This window comes from Salarias fasciatus, chromosome 10, assembly GCF_902148845.1.
Source record: "Salarias fasciatus chromosome 10, fSalaFa1.1, whole genome shotgun sequence".
Classification (NCBI taxonomy): domain Eukaryota; kingdom Metazoa; phylum Chordata; class Actinopteri; order Blenniiformes; family Blenniidae; genus Salarias; species Salarias fasciatus.
Window position 1 is genome coordinate 21,695,233 of NC_043754.1, and position 12,724 is coordinate 21,707,956.

Genomic DNA, 12,724 nt, shown 5'->3' on the forward strand with positions numbered 1-12,724 from the left:
TCCTGTTTGTGGAAAACAAAGATACCAATTCTCATCAGCAGTTTCTGGATGATTTCTGTGGCGTATTTTAATAGGAAATCATTCAGGTCACGGTTAAAGTCTGTGGCCTGTTCACACAAAGATTCCGATTGTTACCAGCTTTGGTTTTATTTGGTATCAGATCAGAGAGAAACTCTGTGGTGAGAGAGTCGTTTGGACGGGGGAAGAAATCTCGACTCACTATTGTGACTAGTAAGGTTTCTACCATTAGGATGTCGTCCACGGTACCTGGGAGGTAAAACACACACGGCCGAGCCGAGGCTCGTGGCCTACCTTCTTCTTTGGCACTGGCAGCGCCTCGGCCTCCAGACAGTACTCCAGGATCTTCTGAGTGGGTTTCCTCTTCCTCTTCTTCTCCAGCGGGGGAGCTCCGCCTGAAAACCACATCGTAATCATTACTGTCGTCAACGTAGATAATGTGACGGAGAAACTGAACCCAGCTCCGGTCATGTGTTTGACAGGTTTTTTGGTGAACAGCATGTAGCTACTGCTGCACACACAAACGGTTTCATTTGGGAGTTTGCTTGTTTTTTTCTCTCTCACAAATAAAATTGCATCATTGTAATTTGTGCACTGATCCAAACAGCAGCTGTTCTCAGCTTTGAAGAAAACACTTGTCTCTTCACTGTGATCGTCACCCTTCTGCACAAAACCCATTCTGTACACAGAACCTCATCCTACAAAGCCAAGTGGCTTGACCAGTTTTCATGTTTGTCACCATCAGAGCCGTGAGCTCCAGTAATAAGGCCTGACTATAGCTCCTGCAAAGCCTCGGTGTTTCAGAAAACGGATCCTCCCAAGGCTGGGCACAGTGCAATACCAATAAAATAAAATGGTCTACAGGACATTTCCATCCTTAAAGTTGTGCTGTGAAGGCTGTTTCGCAACTGTGGCTTGGCAGAATTCAACCAAACCAAAACATTTGTACTTTTTTTGTGACAGAAAGTCACTTGAATTAGTTTCCTCTCCTTCTCAGCTGTTTTGTCCATCAAAAATTACTCTGCAGGACTGAGGACGTACATTAGCTATGACTGCTGCATTATGAAGACTAATTTGTGCTCGGTTGAGGATATATTCATGGGCTACCGAGATGCAAAGTTAGACTTAGACTCATAGCTATCATGTTTTAGATTGCACAGTGGGCAGTGTCAGACTGAGAACTGTTGAGTCACTTGAGATGCTGCTGTGAAATGCTGGGCTACTTGCCAAATTCTCATAGTCTGACTCCCTTTCCAGACCATCTGACCCTAAAACGTCACTCAGAAACGGCCATTCAGAAGAAGCAGCCAAACTCGTCTCACCGCTGTCTTTGACAGTGCCGTCTGTCACCGGCGGTTCAGCTTCGGGAGGCGGGGTTAAAGTGTCGATTGAGAGCACCGGGGTCTCTTGTGGAGAGGCGCTCTCGGAGTTGGTTATCTGCAGCACAGAGTGTGTCATCGCCGTGATCTCCTCCGGAGGTGGAGTCTGTATTTCAGGAAGCAAATTCAAGGAGGGGTGGTGGAGCGTGTCCTGGTCCAACCCTGCCGGTTCAGTGGGTTCGGACATGGAGGTAATGGGTTGAGGGGCCTGAGAAGACAAACAGTGTGAGCATTTGCCGGAGCTGAATTAAGATACTGACAGCCCAGTGACATTTGTACACATGAAACATTTAAAAACTAACATCAGAGCTTACTTTGTAGGATTTTTACCTTTCCAATTGACTGGAGAGGCTTTTTGGCTTTCTTTCTGGTAGAGAAAATCTGGTCGTACTCTTCAGTCCATTCAATCAGCCTCTTGCTGGGTTTTCTTATTCTTTTGTGCGCTGAGAAAGATGGAAACAACTTAAGCAAAGTTTTACTTCACTGTTTAATACAGCAACAGGATATTTTAGGCATGAATGAAAATGGTTGTCAAAAAAGGCTTTCAGCTTGAACTTCCAAGAAAAAGACTAAACCAATCGATTCAAAATCAATAAACAATCCCTAAATAAAGCACAATGACAAACATGTAGCCACAGATGCCTGATGAAGATCTGATCATCTGTTATTAGATGTTTTGCCTCCTTTTCAAATTAGTCTGTAAGATATTGTATAAATTAATGGCAATTTAGTAACCATTCCTTATCAAATAGCAATTACTCGTGCTATTTTTTGTTCTTTAGTGGGCAGGGGTGGAATGTAAAACTTTGTTTGCATGTATGTGCTTAGTACACACTCACACGACTTTTTTACTGCTTATTAGTTCAATCTGGCAACATATTACATTCTAGATAGAACAAATATACAACATGTTTACAATTTGTAAGAGTGAATTATTTGTCATTTTTGACATCGGACGGCCCCTTGTTAAGGGCCGTCCGGTCTTTGTATGACCGGACTAGGAGTCTGGTCCGCATTGCCGGCAGTAAGTCGGACCTGTTCCCGGTGCATGATGGACTCCGGCAGGGCTGCCCTTTGTCGCCGGTTCTGTTTATAATCGTTTTATGCAGCCAGGGGCCGGAGGGGGTCCGGTTCGGGAACCACAGGATTTCATCTCTGCTTTTTGCAGATGATGTTGTCCTGTTGGTTTCATCGAACCTGGACCTCCAGCATGCACTGGGGCGGTTCGCAGCCAAGTGTGAAGCGACAGGGATGAGGATCAGCACCTCCAAATCGGAGGCCATGGTCCTCGACCGGAAGAAGGTGGCTTGCCCCCTCCAGGTCGATGGAGAGACTCTGGCCCAAGTGGAAGAGTTTAAGTATCTTGGGGTCTTGTTCACGAGTGGGGGACGGATGGAGCGTGAGATTGACAGGCGGATCGGTGCAGCGGCTGCAGTGATGCAGTCGTTATATTGGTCCGTTGTGGTGAAGAGGGAGCTGAGCCGAAAGGCGAAGCTCTCGATTTACCAGTCAGTCTACGTTCCCACCCTCATCTATGGTCATGAACTTTGGGTCATGACCGAAAGGACAAGATCCCGGATACAAGCGGCTGAAATGAGCTTCCTCCGTAGGGTGGCTGGGCGCTCCCTTAGAGATAGGGTGAGGAGCTCAGTCACCAGGGAGGAGCTCGGAGTAGAACCGCTACTCCTCCACATCGAGAGGGGCCAGCTGAGGTGGCTCGGGCATCTGTTCAGGATGCCTCCTGGACGCCTCCCTAGGGAGGTGTTCCGGGTATGTCCCACCGGGAGGAGACCCCGGGGAAGACCCAGGACACGCTGGAGAGACTATGTCTCTCGGCTGGCCTGGGAACGCCTTGGGATCCTCCCAGAGGAGCTGGAGGAAGTGTCTGGGGACAGGGAAGTCTGGGGATCCCTGCTGAGACTGCTGCCCCCGCGACCTGGCCCCGGATAAGTGGTAGAAAATGGATGGATGGATGGATGGATGGATGGAATTATTTGTCATTTTTCATGCATTTTGCATTTTTATGCATTGTACAGCTTTCCTCAGCTTTTTTGTTTTTTATAATCTGCCATGATCAAAACAAACCCATGCAAATGTTCTCTTCTATGCTGACGATACTCTTATATAATGCAATGTGTTCACATTTTATTCAGTGCAGGATTAGATCAGTCTCATTTTGCATCTCTATGCAAGACTGGTTTACATGACAATGGTGAACAATGTACTGTGAAAACAACACACTTAGTTAGCATGCCAGGTCCCACGTTTGTGCTGTTGTGTGTTTTTGTAATGAAACCACACAAATGCACAGACAACAATATGGATATCTGTATGGACAGATGACAAATAGGATGCTACTGGAGTGACTCAACAACAAAACTACCAATACGGACTGTAAAACTACAATATGGTCTGTTAGTCATGCCACTCCAGAGGCCGCCATCTTTGATGTGGTCCATCTGTTCATGCATAAGTTCAACTATTTATCACAACAGGGATGCACAGCGCTTCCACTGTCTACTCGGAATGGAGTCTGATTGTTTTCAAAAGGTTCCACCTTCGGAATGTTTTTAAAAAGTTGTGTTTTCGGTGACTTCAGACGCCACTGTCATGCCATTGAACACCCAAAATGCAAACAACGCTTTGTATTTTCACTTGAAAATGTTGTTACACAAATGGGGCCATAGCTTTACAGAAATTTAGGATCAGTTCAGGAATTAGTCATTCTTGTACCTGCATGTTTTCAATGTTGTCCTGCTTCAATACACCTGAATTTACCAAATGTATCAAGATGAAGCTCTGCACAAAGCCTCATAAAAAGCCCATCACTGCTATCAGGTGTGCTAAGTGAGAACACGTGCAGGAATGCGGCCCTCAAGGACCAGGATTTGCCCCCCCTGGGTTACACAGTGCATCAGGAGTTTGTGCTGCCCCTACCTGCTGCAGCCTTGTCACCTTCTCCAGCAGTGTATGCCAAGCTTGCACTTGTCGGGTCTGCAACGAGGCCATTAAGCTGTTCCATGTGCATCGTGGTGTCAAGTCGCGCCTGCCCTGAAGGCACCATGTTCTGCAGGTTCTCCTTTATTTTGCTCCATCGATCTTCCTCGTCCTGCACCGCCTTTATAACTCCTTCACCCTCTCCAGCCTGCCTCTCCCAACTCTGGAACAGTGGCAAACAATCGAGTCGCGAGTCCGTTTTTGGCAAGCATGAGGATCCTGGTGGTGGATCTAGTCCTGGGAAACCAGGTCCAGATCTAGCGGGACGACAAGGCACTTTGCAGTTTGCTTTCTTTTTCAACCCTGTGGAGCTGCGCCTTCTGTTGTAGGGTCTTTTGAAAATTTGGCCGGTGCCATTGTCCTTGCGTGAGAATATAATTTTGTTTGGACTGGAATTTATATTTCTACAGACATATATATTTTGCAGGTCACTGACTGCTGGTGTAGCCTCCCCTGGCATCACTAAGGGTTCTTCTTTCACATGTGCACTTGGTGGCCCAATATCCAACTCTAAGGGTGTACCATCTCGATCTCTGGTGTCATGCAAGTCCTTCAACATCATGAGAAAAGTGCTGAATTTATAATTTGCATCTGGCTTGAAGGAAATGGGCTTACCATCGGCTTCATTTGTCAGAGACTGAAAGGAGATCTCTTCCACATTTTTAAAGGCATCCATGAAAGAGAAAGGTGAGGTGGGTGAAGTTGTGTTCCGCATGTTTGAGAAATGGTCTTGCTTATTTTCCTTCATTCGAGAAGTAAGTGGTATGAAGTCCATTGGTGGAGTTGAAGATATAGAAAGGTCTCCATCTTCACTTTTGACATCAGTTTCAAAGTCATTTGAATCAGAAAACACCGCCGGGGAGGTGCTAGTGCTAGAAAACGAGTCCTGATTACACTCACCATTGGTAGTGTCACAAGACTTCAGGGATTTCATTTTAGTGCAAAATTCCAGCTTGGGCTCAGAATTCAAATCAAGATCCTGAGCTGTTCTGAAGGAATCTAAGAGTTGTTTCTGTTCAGCCCCTCTCTGAGATCTCTCACGTTTCTTCTGCTCAGCATCATGCATTGCCTTCAGTGCTCTGGTCATAAGCCGGTTGCTTGCTGGGAGGTGAGCAGGCTGCTCCTGAGGGACTTCCTCCACTTCATCTAGAACATGCTTGGATGTGTGAGGAATATTCTTGGACTGGTTAGGCACCAGACTCTGGGCTGCAAGATCTTCCATCCATAAGAAGTTTTTGCCTGGCTGCTCTTGCAAGAGTTTTTCTACTTCATCTGAAACCTGTTTCAATTTGTGAGGAATCGTCTTGGATTTGCTAGGCAACAGAACCTCATGTGCAAAGTTTTCCCTACATGTTGAGTTATTTTGTTGCTGCTCCTGTAGGACTTTCTCCAGTTCATCTACAAAGTGCTTCGATTTGTGAGGAATCTTACTGGATTTCTCAGGGGAAAGACCATCATGTGCAAGATCTTTTTGACATACTGAGATGTTGTGTGGCTGCTCAAGGAGAATTTCCTCCACTTCATGTGCAACCTGGTCTGATTTGTGAGGAATCATCTTGAGCACTCGGGGCAATGGACTCTCACGTGCAATATTTGTGGGACATATTGAGTTTCTGTCTGGCTGTTCTTGTCGGACTTTCTCCACTTTATCCGAGCACTGCCTTGATGTGTGAGGAATCTTGTTGGATTTGTGAGGTGACAGACCTTTGGGTGCAACATCTTTCCTGCATATTGAGTTTTTGTGTGGCTGGTCCTGCAAAACTTTCTCCATTTCAACTAGAATCTGCTTCGGTTTGTGAGGAATCTTGTTGGATTTCTTAAGGGATAGACCATCGTGTGCAGGATCTTTCCTGCAGATTGAGTTCTTGTGTTGCTGCTCCTGGAGGACTTTCTTCACTTCATCTGCAAAAGGCTTTGATGTCTGATGAATCTCATAAGATTTGTTAGATAACAGACCCTTGGGTGCAAGATCTTTACTACATGTTGAGTTTTTGCTTGACTGATCCTGTACAACTTCCTCTAGTCCATCTGGAATCTGCTTCGATTTGATAGGTATTGAACTCTCAGGTGCAAAATCTTTCACACATATTGAGTTTTTGTGTGGCTGTTCTTGCAAGATTTTCTCCATTTCATCTCGAATCTGCTTCGATTTGTGAGGAATTTTGTTGGATTTCTTAGTGGACAGACCATCGTGTGCAAGATCTTTTGTACATACTGAGTTTTTGTGTGACTGCTCAAGCAGAACTTCCTCCACTCCATGGGGAACCTGCTTTGATTTGTAAGGAATTTTCTTGGATTCACTGGGGAACAGAGTCTTGGGTGGGAGATCTTTCCTGTGAATTGGCATTTTGTCTAGTGGACCTTGCACAACCTCTGTCATTTCATCTGGGGCCTGCTTCGATTTGTGAGGTATGTTCTTGGATTTGTTATGTGACGGACCTTCAAGTGGGAGATCTTTTCTACATTTGGGGATTTTGTGTGGCTGCTCTTGTTGAACCGTCTCAATTTCATCTAGAGCCTGCCTTGGTTTGTGATGAAGTTTCTTGGATTTGTCTGTCGCAAGACCCTCATGTGAAGAATCTATCTGACATATTGAGTTTTTGTGTGGCTGCTCCTGCAGAATCTTCTCAACTTCATCTGGGGAATGGCTTGATTTGTGATGAATTTTCTTGGATTTGTCAGAAGCCAGACTCTCAGATGGAAGATCTTTCCTACTTATCGATATTTTGTGTGGCAGCTCCTGCAGTACTTTTTCAGATTCCTCTGGAATTTGCCTTGATTTGTGATGAATTTTCTTGGATTTTTCAGAAGCCAGACTCTGAGATGGAAGATCTTTCTTACTTATGGATATTATGTGTGGCTGCTCCTGCAGTACGTTCTGAGATTCCTCTGGAATTTGCCTTGATTTTTGATGAATTTTCTTGGATTTGTCAGAAGCCAGATTCTGGGAGGGAAGCTCATTCTTACTTACTGATATTATGTGTGGCTGCTCCTGCAGTACTTTCTGAGATTCCTCTGGAACTTGCTTTGATTTGTGATGAATTTTCTTGGATTTGTCAGAAGCCAGACTCTCAGATGGAGGATCTTTCCTACTTATCGATATTTTGTGTGGCAGCTCCTGCAGTACTTTTTGAGATTCCTCTGGAATTTGCTTTGATTTGTGATGAATTTTCTTGGATTTGTCGGAAGCTAGACTCTCAGATGGAAGATCTTTGCTACTTATTGATATTTTGTGTGGCAGCTCCTGCAGTACTTTTTGAGATTCCTCTGGAATTTGCTTTGATTTGTGATGAATTTTCTTGGATTTGTCGGAAGCTAGACTCTCAGATGGAAGATCTTTGCTACTTATTGATATTTTGTGTGGCAGCTCCTGCAGTACTTTTTGAGATTCCTCTGGAATTTGCTTTGATTTGTGATGAATTTTCTTGGATTTGTCGGAAGCCAGACTCTCAGATGGAATATCTTTGCTACTTATTGATATTTTGTGTGGCTGCTCCTGCAGTACTTTCACAGATTCATCTGGAACTTGCTTTGATTTGTGATGAATTTTCTTAGATTTATCAGAAGCCTGACTCTCAGATCCAAGATCTCTTCTACATGTCAACATTTTGTGTGGATGCTCCTGCAGTATTTTCTCAAAATCACCAGGAGCCTGTCTTGATTGGTGATGAATTTTCTTGGATTTGTCAGAGGCCAGACTCCCAGATCCAAGATCTTTTCCACATATTGATATTTTGTGTGGCTGCTCCAGCAGTACTTTTCCAAATTCATCTGGAACTTGCTTTGATTTGTGAAGAATCTTCTTGGATTTGTCCAACAGACCCTCAGGTTCAAGATCTTTCTGACATATTAGGTTCTTGTTTCGGTGTTCCTTCAGTGCTCTCTCCACTTCATCTGGAATCTGCTTTGATTTGCGAGGAATCTTCTTGGATTTTTCAGATGCCAGATCTTCGGGTGCAAGGTTGTTCTTGTACATTGAATTTTTGAGCAGCTTTGAGGGCTGAGTAGTTGTACAAGATGTACTAGAAGCTGGTTGCAGAGGCTGATCATTCACACAAGAAGCGCTAGAAGATGGTTTTGAAGGCTGTGCAATTGTGCAGGGAGTACCACAAGTTGGTTGTGAAGGCTCAGCAGCAGCTTTACTGGGGGATTTAAGAGGAACTTTGTCTTGTGATGAGAGTTTTTGTGTCAAAGGCTTAGCAGATTTGCTCATTTCACTGGAAATGGGAGTTATTTTACTTTCTGACAGTTCTAATTGATCAGAAGATGTGTGAGGCACATCATTAGTGCTCACATCTGAAACTGATGTCTGTTCTGCTTCTGGGTCACCTACAAACTCTTGCTTATCACCAGCGGACCCTTCAGCAACACAAACATCTTTGTTTGACAGTTCTGATGTTACATGAAACAAACCAGACTCACTAAATCCTTGCAGTTTCTTGACTGAAACTTTTATAGATTCTGGCCTGACTATCTGAATGATGGGGGATCTTGCTTTGCCTTCCGAAGTGACTGGTTGTTTCGATAATGTTTTGGTCTCCTCATTTTCTGGTGTTTTTTCCTTCCATATGCACTCAGGTTGGTCAGTGGGTCGAATAGTTACACAGGGGTTTAGGAATGTATTATCCTTTAGTTCATTGCGTATTAGTTTCACAAAGGGCAGGCGACACTTGGATACCAAAAGGCTTTGCTTCTCTAGTGTTGATAATGAGTTAGCAGCTTCTGTTGGTAAACTGGGGACTGAAGACTTCTTGCAATTCTTGTCTTGGTTCAAACTCTTCTCAGTTGTTTGAACGTCTGTTGGGGCTATCAGGTCCATATTCTTTGTTGGACTGGTGCTCGTGACACTCTCTAATAACTTGGATTGGTCATTTACATTGGATTTTATGCTTGCCTCCGAGGTCTTCTTAGCCACTGTGCTACTCAACTGACCAGACAAGGGACCAGTAATAGTGTCTGTTGAAGTGCTGTCTGTCTGTGCACTTTTTGAACATTCATTCTCAACTGAGACTACAGACTTCTGCTCAAGAGGACCGCCAGTTGTACCAAGAAGCCTGCTTGAAGCTGTAGCGTTTTTACACTTCCCGTGGCCTAATGGTTCATGTGCCACATTGTTTTCAACATCTTTACACTTGTTCGACAAACCCGACTGCTCACTGCTCACGCTACTAGAGGATAAGGATGCTGATGAGGTGCCAGGAACTAATGCTTTTTTACTAACAACAGAGGAGTTCTTTTTCTTACAGGGAACTTTACCAAATAGGGTCCGGTCTGGCATTGGACTGGTTGTTTTTGGTCGCCGATCTTTGCCAGATTTACTAAACCAAAGACCGCTCTGAATCTCCGGCTGCTTCTTCACCTCTTTGGTGATGGTGACAGAAGGCTGTGTTGGAGCTGTCTTCGACTGACGTTCAAGTGCTTTAGGACACAAAATCTTAGGGACTGAATCCAGATCCGAGTACGGACATTCTCCAGACTCTCTGTCTGAATGCTCAGGGCTACTGCGTAGCTTTTTTTTAGATGCTGTAGTGCTCACGTCCTTTGTAGGTTTGCTCAGCTTTTTCTTGCCAGAAGATTTCTTTAAAGTGCGTTGCTTTGTTGGAGGTGCGATTGGGGATGAGACTACCGGGGAAGAGATAGATCCATTTGTTAAGCTTGATGTCTCTAGAAGGGTGGAACCAGGTGAGGTGGAAAGGGGAAACGCTGAATCCTGTTTGTTTTCTTCCTCCGCTGTTAAACGGTTTGTGAAGGCATCCTCTGCAGTCGATGTCACTAAAGAGGCCAATTTGGCTGCCAAAACAGACTCAGCTTCTTCCACGCTGGCTTTCCAAGATTCCTGAAAACGCTTAGCAATCTGTAGAAAAGGACACAAAAGGAGCTTACTTCCTAAACGCATCAATTTTAAATGCAAGGTTTCATTTAAAATACACACACCTAAGTGGAGATAACAGTTGTTTTGGACAGATATCTAGAAGAATAAAAATAACTGATAATAATATCATTCATCAACTCAGGATCAAAATTGATTTCAGGCTTAAAAAAATGTACAAACAGAAACTAAAAGGCTACCCTGTTTGAGTATTCGTCAGTGTATTTCATGGAAAACAGAAACATAATGTAAAGCAGCCTCATGCAATCATCTTCATCGATGGTCTCATTTAGAATCAAAGTTTAAAGTTGCCCATCAAGGGCAATTTTTTACAGCTGGAATAACTTTTTACTTTTACTCAAAAAGTTACAGCTGTATCGTCATTACACACTCTTTCGTCTTTACAAAACTGTCTGTACTTCAATTTACAAGCTCCATGAACTGAAAAACACATGTTCTATGAGCCTTTTTGGTTTTTTTTTAATATCTTTTTGATCTGACGGTCCCGATCAAGGTCTCCTCTTGCAATCAAGAACTGCTTGTGACTTTTAAAACCCTTCCCTTTCTTCCACTCCCAGTTTCAGGTAACTGGTGAACTGGAGGGATAGGTTGTAATGAACTCTGGAACAAGCCCCCCCTGCTGTTTTTTGGTGTCAGGTATCACAGGGACACCTGCTTCATGGGGCCCTGAAGTGAAGTATGAATGCCCTCTTCAACGGTCACACAACAAGCAAGGATTCAGACCAAATCTTCACTGCAGCATGTACGTATTGTCTCGCTATTTATAAAATGGTGATTACAGTGTATCTGTTGCTCTGCTCCCTCTGCTTCCCCCTCCGGTGCAGCAGGAGAAGCTGCTCGAATTCAAAGCCTCCGTGGAAGGTGTGAGTTGATTTCTCCTCCACCCAGACGACCTCCTCCTCCTCCCCGAAGGTCCTGACATGGTAGAGTCGGCAGGGACGGTCGCTGGGCTCTGAGACGACAGCCGAACACAGATCTCAGCCAAACAGGATGAATCTTACACAGTTATATACATGCCTGGAACAAATTAATAATGATAATAGTCATCGTCCTGCTCATTCTGTTCAATTTTTCATTGATCAGGCAATCATGTAATAGTCCATTCATAAATATACAAATGACAATGAACCATTGGACGGTGTCTGAGGCCCACCTTTCACTCGGTGATAGACTCCCTGCCTGGGGTCAACAATCACCTCGCAGGGCCACCACGGTCTCCGGTTGAACTTTGCCCAAACTATTTCACCCTCGTCGAACTTCACAGGCGGCAAAGATTTCTTCTTGAGGCTCGTCTGCTGCTGACAGCACAACAGTCAAGACACACACACACACACACAAAATCTATATTAGCTGCTTAAGTTAGGGAAATTGAAAGAAGCAAACACAAACAGAGACCCAAGCCATCAAAGGTTTGAGTTTCTGACCAACATTGTTCACTGCTGACTTTTGGGTTTTTATGTATTTTAAAGCCAAAACACTGCAGAAGCAAATCTCCACCACATATGACCAGTGGGCTCGTTGTGCTCCGAGTAAATCAGTAACGATGGAGTTATGATGAAACACTGGCCGTTTTAAAGGTTTATTTCTTCGAATGTTTACAGGTTAGTTATTAAGAAATACTTTGCTTGACTCTAAGACCACCGCGTTTTTTTTTTTTTTTTTTTTTTTTTTTCCAAACCAAAAATACAATTTCACACCATATTTTCTCCCATGAAGCAACAGTTCAACTTTTCATATTAAGAGATGACGCAAACATTGCCGGGAACGCCAAAGAAAAGCGTTCATTTCGAAAGCAATAGTCATCCTGTATTTATGACACTGATCTTGTCACGTCGATTTTAGAGCTTTTCCGTCTATTGAGATATTGTTTTGACTTTAAAGCTTCAATTCCAAAACTGCAAGTTTGACTGACAAATAAATAGCAGTTGGCTGAACTTTCACCATTTCAACCAGAATGCACATCAAGGAAATAAATTAACCGATCAGTGATTAGATCAAAAATAATCCTCACATGTGTAACTAATGTATAAAACAATTAGACTATTATACAATAATAATTATACAATTGAAGAAAACTAAATGTATTTCCATAATATTAAACTTGGCCTCTCGAAGATTTTACAGCATTAATTAACTGTATTGCAGCAGGTCAGTGAAAATAACTGATTATAATAAAACTGGTGGATTTCTTTCTACCCACTGCAATTTCAAAACAGAAACTGTTTTCCAACGTGGTCATAAGCTGGGTCAACTAGCATGGTATTTACTTCAGAGTCTATGTTTTGGACAATAATAAAGCGAGCAGTCATTTTCTATTTTTTAAAACCTCTTGGAAGTATGAATGTTATAGCTACTGCTATATTATTATTATATAATCGTTTTTTTTTTCTGTCTTAATTAATGTGCATCTTATACTCGGTTATTTATAAATGATATGGAA

General features: G+C 43.4%; 1 protein-coding gene across 1 annotated transcript in view; it reads right to left on the bottom strand.

The window, feature by feature from the left end:
- The window catches only part of nsd1b (nuclear receptor binding SET domain protein 1b), a 41,304-nt gene that overhangs the window by 7,685 nt on the left and 20,895 nt on the right, over nucleotides 1–12,724 (bottom strand). Inside the window, exons 3-9 of the mRNA XM_030101419.1 lie at nucleotides 11,438–11,579; nucleotides 11,064–11,236; nucleotides 8,275–10,248; nucleotides 4,335–7,017; nucleotides 1,728–1,840; nucleotides 1,341–1,605; nucleotides 313–413 (exon numbers count right to left, since the gene is read on the bottom strand). Coding sequence (XP_029957279.1) covers nucleotides 313–413; nucleotides 1,341–1,605; nucleotides 1,728–1,840; nucleotides 4,335–7,017; nucleotides 8,275–10,248; nucleotides 11,064–11,236; nucleotides 11,438–11,579 — 5,451 coding nt within the window. The remainder of the gene's footprint in view (nucleotides 1–312; nucleotides 414–1,340; nucleotides 1,606–1,727; nucleotides 1,841–4,334; nucleotides 7,018–8,274; nucleotides 10,249–11,063; nucleotides 11,237–11,437; nucleotides 11,580–12,724) is intronic.